At 44.7% G+C, this 18,035-nt stretch overlaps 1 protein-coding gene across 1 annotated transcript in view; it reads right to left on the bottom strand.

Annotated features, from left to right (window-relative positions):
• RP1 (RP1 axonemal microtubule associated) overlaps positions 1-18,035 on the bottom strand; it is a 2,616,437-nt gene that overhangs the window by 1,947,224 nt on the left and 651,178 nt on the right. Inside the window, exon 16 of the mRNA XM_086965756.1 lies at positions 6,532-6,744. Within this exon, the coding sequence (XP_086821882.1) occupies positions 6,532-6,744 (213 nt within the window). The remainder of the gene's footprint in view (positions 1-6,531; positions 6,745-18,035) is intronic.

Genomic DNA, 18,035 nt, shown 5'->3' with positions numbered 1-18,035 from the left:
TGTCTTCTGCAGAACCCTACATCCCCACACACTTTCCATACTGCCTTAAACTACAAATATTTGTCTTGTAGTTTAAAAGAGAAAGTTAATGTAATAATCTATATGAGGAAAAAGCTAAGAAAGAACAGATGATGTTAAGATGAAACAATTTGGTTAAGAAGGAGAACAATAATCGGAGTACAGAACTGCCTGTCTCAAGGTCCATATTTTAGTGAGAAGACAATGACAACACCTCTCCAGGGGTAATCAATGTGTGCAGAGTTCAAGTTTAAGTTTAAGGCTGAGTTCAAGGGCTGGATGAGAATGTAAATATGCCAGAGCACTCAAAGTAATTTTGCATTACTTTGATGATGCAAGATTACCCAAAATTACATGATTACGCCAGATTGCATAATTTGGAGTAATTTGGGCAAAAACTGCCTACCCAAGAGCACAGGAACAGAGAGGAAGTCACTGTTGGCTGCTACTGTTTCTGTTCTGTTGCATTTAGTGGTACTTTTTCCTACCGTAAAATGCATGCTTGGGTTAATTTTGGAAACCAGTGTTCATTTTGCACAAGGAAAACAGCACTAAACTCTAGTTGAGTAATTCCATGTAATCTTGTGTAATTTTGTGTTTTTATGCTACAGCAAATTATGAGAGTTATGCCCACTCCCTACTTGCAAACAAAACAGGTGATGGACCGAATGTGGATCAATGTCACACATTCACCCCAGTCCAAAGATCTGGGCCCAAATCAATCGTTTTGTTGCACTCCACACCACCCTGGGTTAGACAATGGCGATATGCAAATCAGCTCTGACCCTGTGCCCCATGGGAACAGTCCAGTCCGAACTACAAAAGCCATGTCCTTCCCAGAACGGAATCAAGCATCCGAGGACCGGACCGGTTTCGAGGTAACACCTCTCATCAGCCCGGCTAGCTTGACTCCAGTGGTGTGGAGTGCCTGGGACCCACGTCTGGGCATCCTCAGCACACCTAGGTCGGCAATTGCAAACAAAACAGGTGATGGACCGAATGTGGATCAATGTCACACATTCACCCCAGTCCAAAGATCTGGGCCCAAATCCATCGTTTTTTTGCACTCCACACCACCCTGGGTTAGACAATGGCGATATGCAAATCAGCTCTGACCCTGTGCCCCATGGGAACAGTCCAGTCCGAACTACAAAAGCCATGTCCTTCCCAGAACGGAATCAAGCATCCGAGGACCGGACCGGTTTCGAGGTAACACCTCTCATCAGCCCGGCTAGCTTGACTCCAGTGGTGTGGAGTGCCTGGGACTCACGTCTGGGCATCCCCAGCACACCTAGGGCGGCAATTGCAAACAAAACAGCTGATGGACCGAATGTGGATCAATGTCACACATTCACCCCAGTCCAAAGATCTGGGCCCAAATCCATCGTTTTTTTGCACTCCACACCACCCTGGGTTAGACAATGGCGATATGCAAATCAGCTCTGACCCTGTGCCCCATGGGAACAGTCCAGTCCGAACTACAAAAGCCATGTCCTTCCCAGAACGGAATCAAGCATCCGAGGACCGGACCGGTTTCGAGGTAACACCTCTCATCAGCCCGGCTAGCTTGACTCCAGTGGTGTGGAGTGCCTGGGACCCACGTCTGGGCATCCCCAGCACACCTAGGGCGGCAATTGCAAACAAAACAGCTGATGGACCGAATGTGGATCAATGTCACACATTCACCCCAGTCCAAAGATCTGGGCCCAAATCCATCGTTTTTTTGCACTCCACACCACCCTGGGTTAGACAATGGCGATATGCAAATCAGCTCTGACCCTGTGCCCCATGGGAACAGTCCAGTCCGAACTACAAAAGCCATGTCCTTCCCAGAACGGAATCAAGCATCCGAGGACCGGACCGGTTTCGAGGTAACACCTCTCATCAGCCCGGCTAGCTTGACTCCAGTGGTGTGGAGTGCCTGGGACCCACGTCTGGGCATCCCCAGCACACCTAGGGCGGCAATTGCAAACAAAACAGGTGATGGACCGAATGTGGATCAATGTCACACATTCACCCCAGTCCAAAGATCTGGGCCCAAATCCATCGTTTTTTTGCACTCCACACCACCCTGGGTTAGACAATGGCGATATGCAAATCAGCTCTGACCCTGTGCCCCATGGGAACAGTCCAGTCCGAACTACAAAAGCCATGTCCTTCCCAGAACGGAATCAAGCATCCGAGGACCGGACCGGTTTCGAGGTAACACCTCTCATCAGCCCGGCTAGCTTGACTCTAGTGGTGTGGAGTGCCTGGGACCCACGTCTGGGCATCCCCAGCACACCTAGGGCGGCAATTGCAAACAAAACAGGTGATGGACCGAATGTGGATCAATGTCACACATTCACCCCAGATGCTTGATTCCGTTCTGGAAAGGACATGGCTTTTGTAGTTCGGACTGGACTGTTCCCATGGGGCACAGGGTCAGAGCTGATTTGCATATCGCCATTGTCTAACCCAGGGTGGTGTGGAGTGCAAAAAAACGATGGATTTGGGCCCAGATCTTTGGACTGGGTTGAATGTGTGACATTGATCCACATTCGGTCCATCACCTGTTTTGTTTTCCACTCCCTACTTGCTACAATAGTTTAGCCGGATGCTAGATACTTGCAATCTTTGCAAAAACAGGATTGTCCAAGAGCACCCAACTTGGTGACATGGGAATCCTAGAAATAACTACAACATCTTCTGCTTCCACAGTTTCCAGCTTTCTCACTACACCACTGGCAGGTCTATGGAATGCTTTGCAGATGGAAATGCCTTTGTTTTGGTGGTCTTGTTCAGAATGTTTACTAAGTCGGTAACACCAACATATTCTAGTACAGTTATTAAGCTGGATTAGATGTCAAGTATTCCAGCCCCATGACTGAAACCTACCCACTGTACCACATCTAGCGGAGAGGGTTGAGTGGCAGCATTAGCCCACTTCAGCATATTGACCACATTATTGGGGGGCCTGACAAGAATGTTTCAAATACTACTTGCTACTTTAATTGAGCCTTTTTTCAAGTGCTTCCACCGTTTACTGATAAAGGAGTAAGGGCAGTGGAATCTTGAGAGGCAATTTCTCTGGGTTTTTGGTGCAGTAGGGGATTAGTGGCCATGCATCAGTGGTGGATACACTTGTAAACCATTGGCATCCCAATGCTATTTAATTCCAATTAGGTAATCACCATAACCCACCTGTAGGAAACAGGGTTTTGATGGGGGGGGGGGGGGACCCTTCACAAGCAACAACCACAATCTTCGTCAGGGTGAACCACAAAAGTCACTAAAATAACCCCTGCTGTGCTTACCCCTCTGGCAGCGTGGCATAAAATAAGTCAGGCTTAACTTAGTGGCACTGTGCTAAGTATTTATGCAGCACAATAGCAATAATAAAGTGAAAACACAACACAAGATAGATCCCACACCACTTTAGAAAACTGAGTAAAATTTAGTGAATAATATAAGACCAGAACTACAAAAATCTAATTGGTGGAACGGGAGACATGCAATTTGAAAGCTTTAAGTAAAAAATAGCGCCAAGAAGAAGAAAGTGCTAACTATAGATATCTGGTCACACTAAGCCAGGTCAAAGTCACAAGTTCAGGGCGACCGCGATGGAGTGCAGGCCGGATACAGGGACTAGGTTAGTCCAACTGAAAAAGTTACCTTCTCAAAGTCCAGCGCAAAGAGTCCAAATTTTCAGGATTTCAATGAAGGAGCTCAACAGGTTCCAGCTTTGAGCTCAGGGCCTGTTGAGGTACCTCTTGGGGATCAGTAATCACCCCAGCAGGGCTCAGGAATGCCAGTTGCAGGGCCAGGCAGGGCCAGTCCCTGCAAGTCAACTGGGCAGTTGCAGGGAGATCTTTGGAGCTTGGTGTGTCCCTGTAGCTCAGAACATGAGGTCAGGCAACTGACCCTTGGAGTCACTCTGATAAGCCTGTGATAAAGGGAGCAGGTCTAGTCTTCCTTCTCATAGAGCAGGCCAGGCCTCCAGCAGCAGGAGAGTCCTCTGGGGAACAAGGCAGGCATCAAGCAGCAGGCCAGTTCTCTGTAGAACAAAGGCTGTCCTTCTTCTGTAATGTACACAGGTCCAGGAGTGTACTAATGAGAAGCTCAGGACTTCCAATCAGGGCCGGACTGGGAAGGCAAACCGGTACTGGCAATTCAGTTGGGCAGCCCGAGGGAATGGGGATGGGGTTGGTGCACGCTTAAAACACGCAGCTTCTTTTGTCAAAGGGGGAAGATATAAAAACAGTTTCAAACACGGCTCCCCAGGGGTCCCAAACCGGCCCCCGACCTAAGGGCCCACTGGGGAAACGCCCAGTGCCTGCTACAGCCAGTCAGGCCCTTTTTCCAATATTAATCCTGGGTGCCACCCTTTGAAGTGGGGGAAACTGTGGAGAAGTGTGGCTCAATGATTAGAGCGGCAGACCCTGATTCAGAGGTCTAGCCCGGGACCAGGGTTCAATTCCCCGCCTCGGCGGGTCTTGGGCTCAAAATTCCACAGACCTGATAATTCTTGCCTCAGTGCCTATTCCAATCATGGAGTCCCACTCTGCAACTCTGGGCAATAGCTTGCTTAATCTCCACAACGGCCCCCACAACGCTAAGGATGCCTGGTCTCCACCTTGGGGGTCCCCAGGAGTGGACGCCTCACAGGGAAAGCCAGGATGGGTTCCACAGCGATATTCGTACAAGCGCCTTGAGACCCTTGCGGGTGAGTAGTGAGCTATACATTTATCAATTTTTTTAACTTCTAGTCCACCCTCACATCTGTTTCTGGCAAGTTCATTCCTTCCCCTTTCTAGGGTGACAAAAGGCTCGTGTCAATCTTCTTTGTGAATGTGCTAGAGGCAGTCCTTCAAAATGTAAATTGGACAGGGAACAGCTTCTGGCATAATGGCCTTCGTCTAGCTACACCGGTCCTATTGTTCCCTGCCTGGGACCAATACGCATTCCTGATGGGGGAGTAACTATTATGAAGTAGGCTTTACAGTAGTGAAAAAATAATTTAGGGGGTTTTCACTACCAGGACATGTAAAACTTAAACACACTTTTAAAATACAATGCACAGTGCCTTGTGGACTGTTTAGGGCCTACATTAGGGGTGGCTTATATGTATTACAATTGAAGGTTCAGGCCTGGCAAAAAGTTTATTTCACTAGGTCAGAATGGCAGTTTAAAACTGCACAACAGGATGCAATTGCAGGCCTGAGAAATGTTTTAAAAGGCTACTTATAGTGCGTGCATAATGAGTGCTGTTGCCCACCAGTAGCATTTAATTTTCAGAACCTGGGTACCCAGGGTACCATATATGAGGAAATTACAAGTAAATTAAATGTACCAATCAGGTATAAACCAATTGTGTCATGTTTTAAAATTATCATTCTAGCATAAAATCAGTAAACCACTCCTTTCTGTGTTCACTGCAATAAAGCAATTTCTAATAGTGGCATCCCTCACCAAGTGCATGTGAGCATTCTTAGCTCTCATCCTTTGACTACACTCCGCACTCTGTAAATACATACAGTCCAGAACCAGCTTGCATGTATTGCTTAGAAGGATAGTGCAAAATGTGTTTACTTTGTTCCCTCACTTACCCTATAAAGGTCCTAATCCAGTCTCATAGAGCAAGTTTATTTTACATGTTTCTACAGGTTCTAAATGAATCACAAAGAACAGGTAAGAGAGCCTTATTCACTAGACTCCTTCAAGGCGAAGGGTTAGAAGGAAGGGAGCTTACAATGAAGTAAGCCAAATGACCCAGGTGGCCAATATGACTTCAGCAGAAACATGTAAGCAATAAGCTGTGGATGCAGAAACCATTATGTTCCTGTAAACATCCAGTTATTTGTTATTATTAACATAGATATCCAGTGAATAAAGAGAAATTTAGGGTTGATCCACAATTATGTTTAACTGGAACTGTGCAAAACTTTCCAGAATGGAAGGCATCCTTTCTGCATAAAAACAATCCTGCCTGCAATGCAGGCATCATGATCCTTGCACTTTGGTGTAAGGGTGCCTGCATTGGTGCTAGGCAGCACACAGTGCACTAGTGCTTGCAGGCAGCAGAAATGCACCATATCTTTGTAAATATAGCGCATTCATGCAGACCCCCTTTCACACAACACAAGGCAGCAAGTTGGCCTGCTGCAATGTGTTGCGTAAAATCTTACTAAATCTGGCTCAGTGTCTCTCCCTTTCCTTTGAGCCATGGTGAAACACATTTTTTCGGTGCTATGTTTATGAAGAATGATTTATTAAGGATGTTAGACAGCAAGTAGAGTTTTGGTCCAAATTGCAATTAATAGGGTGGTATCTGGAATGTGGTATTTATATACTGCTAATTGCCATATTTTGCTTTCCTTCATTTTTTAAGTTTTGTATTAGTTTTCATTTTTGCAGTTTATTTCTAATACCTTCCAGTAGAATTTGCAATGGCATATGAGTTATGAAGTCACTAATGCAATTTACAGTAATGAAAATATAAATATATGAGAAACGAAAAATGATGGCACTTACTGTTCCATCACAATGTGTGTCTTTGATCCTCAGGAACATCCTTGGGATTCTCACACTTTCGAACATGCACACACCAGAGCTGATCTTGTGAACCTTCCAATATGATTCTTCAGAGTGACTTCCAGTTGCACTGCAGCTGCCATCATCCCTCAGGCACAAGGCCTGGTACCAGTTTGTTGTGAGCAACACAACAGCGCCATTGTGGAACACACCCTTAACATAAAAAACACAACGCTAATTATTCGTGTGGAAAAAATAAACTTTTTGAAACACAGAAACCAAGCTTAGAAGACAAATTGCACCGATGGATTCAATTTGGGAATTTTGTGATCATGGCTCTGAGATCCAGAATAGATAGCAGTGCAAGATGAGTTAATTTGTTCTTTGATGAAGGTATACTTAAATGATCAAAAGGTGTGTTTTTTTTAATCATAACTTTTTTTTACTTGGACTACAGTGTAGAAGATTTGATTTTGTAGCACTCGTTTCCTCCTTTACTGCACATTGTTCTAACAAGGCAGATCGATTCGGAAAACTAAGGCTGTCTTTGTCATTTCTGTGATTTTGTACAGTAACAGCTATACTTTATGTTGTGAGACTGAGGATTTTGCAGTCATTTTTTTTTCATTTTATAACTTTATTCGGTTAGAAGCAGGCAACCATAAAAGTACACACACAATTTCATTGTTCAAAAGTACAGCCAAAAGAAACAGAAAATTACATTGTAAAAGGGGATAGTCACATAAGCAATAATTAAAAGTGAGATTCTCACATACAAATTGATTTCCGCAATCTAAAAACATTTTAATAAAATTCAGAAATAGATGCCACAGTCAATATAGTATCTAATTTCTGCATTGCTAAAAAAGCTGGACGACAGCGATTAACTTCCATCTCCTTCAGTATGGGAACAATCAGTCTATCCCGAGGGAATGTATAAAACTTACAGAAGAATAAAATATGAATATCCGATTGTTCAGATAGATCATCACACGGGCAATTAATTAAGTCTCGTGGCCAGATATTCATAACAGGGAAGCTAAGAACTCTAAAAAGGATATTTAACCTAAAACGTTTTAAAACGAACCTCTCGTGTTTACTCATAGAAAGGGTTAAATACGGTTGTAATTTACCCTGAGCCAATATCAATTGATGAGCTAATACTGTCTTTTTCTTTATTTCCTCACTGGCTCTTATATCTTCCAGGTACTTCATACACTGATTTTTCAGTATCTTCCTTGGGATATTGCACATTAAGAGTGGATTATCATAATAATTCTGACAGCCCATTTTCGCAAGACAATCTTTTACGTAAGCGAGCCATCTTATCCTGCTCACATGATATAAACGTATCACATCCATTATGATAGTGCCATTCAGTGCACACTCCTCGGTAGTCCAGACCCTGTGCCATAAGAGTATTGGCTGGACCCTAATAGTGCCTTCAATATATGGTTGGCCGACTTCCATGTGACAGATGTAACTTGAGACACTCCCAGGTACAGCTAAGATGTATCTCAGAAACATATTTTCTGCGAGCTGGATGGATTTTACATTGGCATATCCCCATATACTTGCGCCATAGACAGCAATTGATATGCATGTAGCATTAAAAAAAAATTTAAGTTCTGCAGTTGGCTTTTTCCCTATTTTTTTGAAATTTTTTTAGGGCCATCATTGATTTACAAAACATAAATCTTCTTGCATTTATGGCATTTCCCCATGTGCCGGCTTCATGAAACAGAATACCTAAATATGGAAAGGTGGGGGTGAAGTCCAAGGGGCTGGCATTAATGTACATGACCTTTTTCCATCTGTTAATACCAGGGCCGCAATTCATTGAGAACGTTTTAGTGCAGTTAATTTTCAAGTCTAAATTTGATATAAAGGTATTAAAAGATGCTATCAGGCCTTGTAGGGCGAAGGGCGTCCAAGCCATTTTGACCGCATCATCTGCGTAAAGGAGCGCAGGGATTGATCTTTTGGCTACCATAGGCATATCCCTGCACTCTTGGAGTAAAGTTTTTTCAAGGTCATTTATATAAACTAAAAATAAAAAGGGGGCAAGTACGCACCACTGGCGTACCTCGCGCCCTATGCCAAATGATCTTGTGCACTCTCCGTTTCTTCCATATCTTACTGATGCAGTGGCACCTGAGTATAATTCCCTTAAAAAATAAATTCGTTTTTCTTCCACCCCAAAATTTTCTAAAATTAACCATAGTTTACTATGCGAAACGCAATCAAATGCTGACTTTAAGTCAACAAATGTAAAATAGATGCGCTCCCTCCTAGCCCTGATATATTTTTGTTGCAGGATAAATAGGTTTAAGCCCTGATCTATCGTTCCTACTCCTTTCTGAAACCCATACTGAAGATCACTAATAACAGAATTGTCTTCAGCCCAGCTTTGAAGCCTACTTAAAATAATTCTCCCAAGGATTTTTATGGAAGAATCCAGTAAAGAAATCGGTCGATAGCACATACAATTTTGTCTATCTCCCTTTTTGTATATGGGCACGATAACAGATGTAAACAACAAAGGGTTTAAACCCATCTCGGAAGTCGCATTAAATAATTGTGCTAAGATAGGCCCCCTCAACTCGATATTATATTTAAACAGATCGGGTGGTATGCCATCTGGGCCCTCAGCTTTACCTCCCCGGGTTGCTTTACGGCTTGCAGTTACTTCTTCCATGGTGATATCCAATGTCATGCCCTTAGCCCTCTCTTCCCCTGGAATTTGAAGTAGCGTTTGCTGCGCCCCTTACGGAGTGCTATACAATTGGGCATAATGATTTGCCCATTCATCCTCTGTAATCGCAATTTCAATACATGCCTTAGTATTATCAATGAAGAATGGGGCATTCACTGCTTTCCAAAAAGCAGATGAGTCCCTACTCTGTGAGGCCTCGCATAATGACTCCCACGCGTCCCTTTTAATAGTCGCTTTCCTTTTTTTCAATACCTCATTGTAAATTTTCCGGTACTCCCTAACCAATAGGAGGTCACGGGGGACAGCACGTAGAGCATTCTTAAGTTTCGAGTGGGCCTTTGTGCATGCTGAGTCAAACCAACTCCTAGTCAATTCTTTACGATTTTTTAATTCCACCCATAAACTATCCTTGATGTGAGTTGCAATAATATGAAAATGTTTAATAATACTCTGACTATCAGCATTCTTGTCCAGACAGATCAGGAAACTAGTTAAACATTTTGTCATCAATTTTTGTATAAAATCATCTGGGACCAGCTTACTCCATTTAAGGTAATAACCATTTTGTTTTCTCATGATTACATCTGGGACAGTCTGCCTACAGGTCTGATCTCCGCCTAAATCCCGAAATGGATTTAAGATCTCCATAATAAGCGGATAGTGGTCACTAATTTCGATATTAAGGGTCCTACAGGTTTTAATCTGGTGTCCGTACCTAGCAGAGAATAAAATAAAATTAATTGTTGTGGACGCACCCCTGCCAATAAATGTCGGCACAAAGGGAGACTCTATTTGGCCGATTTCATTTGCATACCCCAGATCACAGGAAAACAAAATTTCATTTAACAAATCCCCACATATAGTATGTTCAAAATGTGTTAAAAATGGTGTCCTTGTCCAACATAATACCACAAATTCCTTGTCGTCCCCTTTTACAAATTGTACAATTAAAATCCCCCCCCTCAATAACAAATACTTCTTTAAAATTTGTTTCAATTTCCTTTTTTAGTTCAATGCCCATTTTTTTTAACGTCACTTCAATATCTACAGAGGGGATGTTATTATAGAAATGAATGATTATGACACACGCCACCTTATTAGTTCATATCTTCACCAGCTGATAGTACTATTATTGGATAGTAATTGGACTTTCTCATATTTGAGCTGGTTCGATAGATATGTACACAGACCCCCCGTAGCCCTGCCATGTGTTCCATCCACTGCTGATATAAACAGAGTTTTAAAACCGCAAAGGTGGAGACGCTCTGTTACCCATGTCTCCTGAAAGCTTAAAATATCATACCTATTTATGATGTTATTCCATGTGATATTAGTTATTTTAGCTTTTAAACCTGCCACGTTCCAGAACATTAAGCGGCATACTTCCCCATTGTCTGAGGGGATAATGGAATTTCCAGGATCGTTCCTTACAGAGGGCTCCCCAGCTGAGTCTCCCACTGTGGGCAGACTCCTGGGCGCACCGAGTTTGCCAGAGTTATACATCACTGTTGCAGTAGTAGAATTAGAGGGTTCATCCTTCTGTGTGTGGTCACTATGTCCATTTCTACCCATAGGGCCTCTCTCTAAAAGATCCTGCTCAACAAGGTGCATCTCTGTTATCCCCTCCCTGGGCACCCTCACTGTCGTCTGTACGCTATTGAATGATCTTTCAGGTGTCATTTGATTTTCACAAAAGTTGGGGATCTCTCTGGTAAGTCAGTCAACTGCTTCTAGTCCTGAGAGCATGGTAAATCGGTTAAAAGTTGGAATATTGAAACCATTCAGACTAAGGTCAGCTGGTCTACCTATGTAGTGGTTTCCTAGTTAGTATCTTGCCAGTGAAATGGCTGGCGGTCTGGGGTAAAAGTAACTTAAATCCCACGTAGATATATCTCCATCACCACTCTCAGAGTACCAGCCTTGAAAGTAAGGGATTACACGCCTATCCTTAAAATTAACAATAATCAAATCCCCTAGTACATCCTTTGGCCTGTGTCCCAACCACCCCACTCTCCTTACATGAAGGATTTCCCCATCTATGCTTTGTGGGAGTGGTCTGTTCTTACTTAACCAGTAAACTACTTTGTTTTTTAACTCAATATATCCCTCTGTTTTCCCAGTGGCTAATTCAGGGACCCCAGATAGGACAACTAGATAAGAGGCTGCCTCTTGCGGCAGGTCAATACGGGGTAAGGATCTATTTAGTTTTCCGTCAATACTGCATTCCTTATCTATATTAGACACTTTGTTTGCCTGTCCCACAATACCTTCCTCTCTCTGTAATGAGGCACCGCTAACATTTTTCAGCGGTGCCAAAATATTAGGTAAGGATGGTAACGGGGTATCCTCCTCACTTAGGGCCCGATGTAGGTAAACTCCACTTTACCACTTCTTAAATACCGAATCATACCGATTCGGTATTTAAGAAGTGGTAAATTGGAGGGGGGAAATGTAGGTAATCCAGATGTTTTGATTACCGATTCGGTAAAAATCGGTATTTACCGATTCGGTAATTACCGAATCGGTAATGCCCATTGCTTCCTATGGGCTTTGAAGCCCATAGAAATCAATGGGCATTACCGATTCGGTATTTTCCGAATCGGTAAATACCGAATCCATCAAGGGTGCAGGGGGTGTCACTTTGACACCCTCTGGCACCCCCAATACAGGCGTGGGTGCCATGTGGCAGGCAGACATGCCCTAAGGGCATGTCTGCCTGTCACATGGCATAGGTGTGCATGCACACATGTACATGCACACCGGAATCAGTATTTTACCATGAGGTTTTATTTCATGGTAAAATACCGATTCTGTAAGGCCTCTGGGACTCAGAAGAGTCCCACCTACATATGTAAAATACCGAATCGGTATGAATACCGATTCGGTATTTTACAGATTCGGTAACTTTACTGATTCGGTAAATATACCGAATCGGTAAACAAGGTCCCCCTACATCTCATTGACCCATTTACCGGTCGGTAACGGCCGAAATCGGCCGTTACCGACCGGTAAAGGCCACCTACATCGGGCCCTAAGTTCATTACTTTTCTCCAACCCAATTATTTTGATTGACTTATTCTGATTTTGATTCTGGTTTTGTGGGAGGTCAACCAATTTATTGATAAGTACAGTATTCGACTTTATCGCTTCCTCTATAGATCCCAATGTCTCCCCTATTCTCTTTACTCTTTCCACCAGTGGTATTATCAGGGATTTCAGTAGTTGTTCAATTTTTCCAAATAGGTCTTGAGTTTGATGGAGCCTTGGGGAAAATGAGTCTGCCACTATTTTCTTGGGGGCTAGCATATTTTCCTTAGGGGGGCTTATGTGTATTTTTGCAGTTTTCGCTAATCTTCCCCTATGTCTAACCCCCCACGCTTTCTTTTTGAGGTAAACCGCTGACCTTGCGGAATGGATTGCAGGCTATCTTTAATTGTCGACTTTAGGGAGGGGCATAAGACACTCTCCTCAGATATAATTTCTAAAGTGGGCTCAATGCTTAAATCCTCTCGTGTAGATTCCCTGCTCAGTACTCTGGGAGCAGCCGGAGCCAAATGATGGGGCGAAGTACTGTGAACATTATTTAGGTCCTTATCAGTACCGAATGTAGGTGGAGTAATGGCTAACTGAATTGGTCCCAGAGAGGACCGTTTATTATATAGAGGTTCTAGGGATAAATGTTGCTCAGTAATTGCAATTTCATGTTCTAGGACTGATGCAGCCCTAGTTATAAACTGATCTAGAGTCCCCGTAATTGTCCCTCCCACCAAGGACTTCCTGTGTTTGCCCAATTTTGAATTCATCTCACGTGACTTTGTTTTCGGAAATTGCCTGAATATATGGACATGTAACAACTATCAAATAAACAATCGCCTAACTAGATTAGACGTCCTTTAACAGCATTACAGTAGGTAGTATGATCTTACTCATGTATCCTTGGTGGAGAAATAGGGGGGGTAGCCCAGCCCAGCCTCTTCCGGGCTATGACGGGCGCAGACGGGCCCGCCCTTGGCCCGGGCTTCGCCCGCGCGCTGCCGGAGGCGCCGGTTGTTATTGAGCGCCTCCGGGCGCTTGCGGTGACGCTGGTGGCGTGCATCCAGCTTAGAATGCTGGGAATGATGGGTAATTTAGTTCCAGAGGGTCCACGATGCTCAACAGTGGCTATTTTCAAGGCCCGCTGTCCTTCGCCTTCCCTTCTCGTTTTTCCTGCTGCGCCCCCTCGAAAGTACTACACCACAGAGTGACAAGCCAGGAAAAAGCCCACCCTGCGTGAGGCGCTGGTTGTTTTTGAGCACCTCCGGGCGCTTGCGGTGACGCTGGTGGCATGCGTCCCACTTAGAATGCTGGGAATGCTGGGTAATGTAGTTCGAGAGGGTCCACGATGCTCAACAGTGGCGATTTTCAAGGTCCGCTGTCCTTCGCCTTTCCTTCTCGTTTTTCCTGCTGCTCCCCCTCGAAAGTACTACACCACAGAGTGACCAGCCAGGAAAAAGCCTGCGCTGCGGGAGGCGCCGGTTGTTTTTGAGCGCCTCCGGGCGCTTGTGGTGACGCTGGTGGCTTGCATCCTGCTTAGAATGCTGGGAATGCTGGGTAATGTAGTTCCAGAGGGTCCACGATGCTCAACAGTGGCGATTTTCAAGGTCTGCTGTCCTTCGCCTTCCCTTCTCGTTTTTCCTGCTGCTCGCCCTCGAAAGTAATACACCACAGAGTGACAAGCCAGGAAAAAGCCAGATTTATTTAGATCCACTGATAGAATACGTTGATTTACTTTAGCATAATCAGGGCTTGTAGTTTGGTGAGTGATTTCTTTCCTGAAAAGGAGTCTATTACATATCTGCTGTTGGAGAATTGATGTAAGAATAATAGGTGGAGTGATACATGTTGGGACAGGAATGTCCCCTGGATGTTGTAAAGTTATGTTCCCTTGGCCTCAGTGCTAGACAGTGAGTATCTGGAGTCTTGGTTTTAGATTTGGCCCTAGTCTCACAGAAATATTGCATGTTTGAGCAAGTCAGAGTATAAGAGGACTGTTAGTTCCATTTTAAAGCCCCTAACTTTTATTGTGCCAAATCTGGAGGTAAACTCGCTATTCCAGAGAATGGAAGTGTATTATTGACCATCTTAAAGGGACGAGACCTGGACACTAAAGTGGGGAGAGAAGAGAAAAGACTCCTTTAGATATTCAATTAGACCTTTCGCTGAGAGGAGCTTCTGATTAGTCTTCCAGTAGCACTACCATTTGGTAGATGGTGGATGTGATGTGTGGGACCACACCTGTTTGAGGTGACAGGGACCCATTCTCCTGAGATCCACCTCTTATCTGACCACTGTTCCATGTGTATGTTGTCAGCTAGGTATAGAGGGATCCAGGGGCGGTTTCTCCATTAGGGTCTGGGGCTGCGCCCCTCCGAAGTTGCAACACATTTACATCACAAAATATGAAATAGATCAATTTAGAGATACAATGGGCTGTCTTTCCCAGGTTGCCTGCCCCACCTCACTCTGAAGATGAAAGCCAGGCAGAAAATCAATTTTCTGCACTTTAACGCACAACACAGGGCTTACTTTTCTAAAGCCTTTTATTGCCACTGTGGTTATGGTGATATCCACTCTAGGACAGGTGATGCTATTAACGTCATGGTTTTGAGCATTGAAATCTGCATCCCTGTGTGATGCCAGATGTCTGTCATTGACAGGCATAGATCCCAACCTTTCCCATTGATTACATGTTGGCGTGAATGTAAGCTCAGGTGATTTGCAGACTGCAAAATCTGACTGCAAGAAAATTGAGCGTAGATGGCGAGTGGACTTCTGCCCACAAATGAAGAGAAACTATAGGGAGGCACAGAGGAAGTACCACACTATGGTGCGAGGAGCTAAAGCCACCTATTATAAAAATCGTATTGGGGATGCAGAGAACTCCTCGAAAGAACTCTTTAAGATTTTTAAGGAGATTTCTTTGGTGGCGAGCTCTAATGCCCCAGATAATGACTCGGTGGCGGAGTGCAACAGAGTAGCAGAATACTTTGCAGGGAAGGTTAGGGATATTTACTCTTCCTTTTCAAAAAACCCAGAAAGTGGGTTATCTTTTGAGGAAGTGACGGTGGTAAGCAATACGGAAAGCTGCCTGGAGTATTTTATGGTCCCGCCCCCGGAGGAGCTACGTAGCATCTGTCTAGGTGTTAAGTCTGGTTCCCCTCGGGACCCGGCACCCCCTAGGCTGTTGGGAGAGAGCCTGCTGGTTCTGGAACCTTACATCAGGCATGTACTTCAGACTTCGTTTGTCTCCCAAACGCTTCCGGGAGACTGGAAGAAAGCAGTAGTTCTTCCTATAAAGAAGAAACCTAATGTGAGCCATGAAGTACTTGAGAACCTTAGGCCAATCTCTCTAATCTACCATACTTAGCCAAGGGGGCTGAGAAAGTGGCAAACTCTCAACTGATGGCACACTTAGAGAAGGCTAACATCCTGCACTCCTCCCAATCGGGTTTCCGGTCAGGATTCTCGACTGAGACGGCCCTTCTGAGCGCTACTGAGACCCTAAGACGAGGTGCGGATGCCGGACACACCATGGCGCTGGTGATGTTAGACCTCAGTGCGGCGTTTGACACTGTAGCTCATTCCATCTTGCTGCAGTGTCTAAACAGAGGTGGTGTCACAGGTTCCACACTGGGGTGGCTGAAATCCTTCCTAACGGGCCGAAGCTTTCAGGTTCAACGGGGCTCTTTTTGATCCACAGAGGTGGCGTTAGAACAGGGGGTGCCTCAGGGCTCTGCCCTGAGTCCAACTCTATTTAATTTATACATGGCCCCCCTGGCGAAGTGGTGCAAGCGTATGGAGTGGAGTTAGTATCCTACGCCGATGACACCCAACTGCTGATCTCCCTGTCTCAAGCACCTTCAACTGCGGCATCCAACTTTAAGGCCTGCATGCAGGCCTTGGCCTTATGGATGAACTCGCACTGTTTGAAGTTAAATGGCGCCAAGACCGAGGTGCTGGTGGTTGGTGGGGTTAACCTCAGCTGGACAGCGGATTGGTGGCCACCATGCTTGGGTCCCACTCCCACTCCCTGTAAGGAGGCAAAGAATCTGGGGATATGGGTTGATCCCACACTATCCTACGAGGGCCACATTCGCCGCCTAGTGGGAAAGTGCTTTGGGGTGCTAAAAACACTTAATCACACCTTAGATCTACTTCCTCTTGAAGCTAGACGCACCATGACCCAGGCACTTGTGACGTCCCGTATGGATTACGGGAATGTCCTGTTTTTAGGTGCTACAAAAAAAGTCTGGGACGTCTGCAAGTTCTTCAAAATGAGGCCGCTCAACTAGTCCTGAGACTCCCAAAAAGAGCAACCTCTAAGCTTGCTCTTGCGGCTCTACACTGGTTACCAGTTAAGAAGAGGGTCATGTATAAATCTCTCCTAATATGCCATCGGATATTATGGCATGAAGCTCCATCCTATCTTCAAGACCTGATACATAGGTATGAGCCGAGCAGAGCTTTACGTTCAGAAGGGACGGGCCAGCTGACGATTCCCTGTGTAAAAAGAGCTAAAATGGGAGGTCGATCTTTTGGAGTCGTAGCGGCTTTAAGCTGGAACAGACTCCCGATGTGCCTCAGACTAGAAAGATCGAAGGCCAAGTTCAGAAGTCTTCTCAAAACTCACCTGTACAACTTATAAAGCTAAGGTGTGGGCGGGGGAGGTGTTAATGCTGCCTGCGGTTTCTCTCCACAGCGCGGGGACACGCCCGGATGGCGTAACCAGGCGCTTTATAAGCTACTTTATTATTATTATTATTATTATTTTAAGGAACTGGTTAGGGGACCAACGCATTTAGCAGGACACACCCTGGATGGTATTTTCTCAAATCATCCAGGCTTGTCATTTACAAGTATATTACCATTGGTGTGGTCCGACCAAGCTGCTGTCCAATTCGAACTAGCCATTGTGGGTCAGCTTGCGAGGAGTAGCTATCGTAAAGGACAGATAGTAACTACAGCCTGGAATTGAGTCAATGGGACTGCTCTATGGGAGCCTATAACTTCCACGGCAGGTCATATACCGCTGGCGGTAGAGTAGGCGACCACCACTTACTTTACAACAACAAATACTCCAAGGGAGACCTACTATGAGACCCACTGGATCAATGTAGGTAGCGCAACTGGGAATAAGGAACTTATAAATAGGGTGAGATTAAACATCAACTCACTAGGGATGTGTATTATATGCTAATCATATCTATGTGATGGAAGGGGGCAACACTAGTTGTTTTTAGTTACCATCACATACCCTAGTGATGCTTCATCATCGGGTCACCCAGACTCCTATAGGTCAAGGTGGGCTCAACCACAGTGTTGGGAAGCTCTTGTGATAGTGAAGGCAAGTGGATATAAATAAAATACCTCAATCAGACCCCAGGTTTCCCTTTATTCATGGGTCTGGTTGAGTTGTTAATAATAAAGTAAAATGGGTCTTGTAAGGATTTTTATGGTCCTATGATCCTAGTGAAGTGCCGACATGTTTCAGTCCTTAAGTGGTCATAAAGGTCCCGGACTTTCTTCAGGGCAAAAACAAGTTAACCCCTTTAATGTGTGGGGATAATTAGGTGGGGGAATACCCTACTCTATCAATGTAGCGAGGGATGAGTAGCTTCTCCTCGTGTTAATGTGTTGATAGTGTTGTGAGATGCCAGGCTCCATCTGTGGAAAAATTATGGCAAAAAACACATTATCAGATACAGACATTCTCCATATTATTGTGTATAATCCCACGCGTGGAACACTG

The sequence above is a fragment of the Lissotriton vulgaris genome, chromosome 4_1 (genome assembly GCF_964263255.1).
Source record: "Lissotriton vulgaris chromosome 4_1, aLisVul1.2, whole genome shotgun sequence".
NCBI classification, from domain to species: Eukaryota; Metazoa; Chordata; class Amphibia; order Caudata; family Salamandridae; genus Lissotriton; species Lissotriton vulgaris.
Note: the sequence above shows the minus strand (reverse complement) of the source record. Positions and strands in the feature narration are given on the sequence as shown.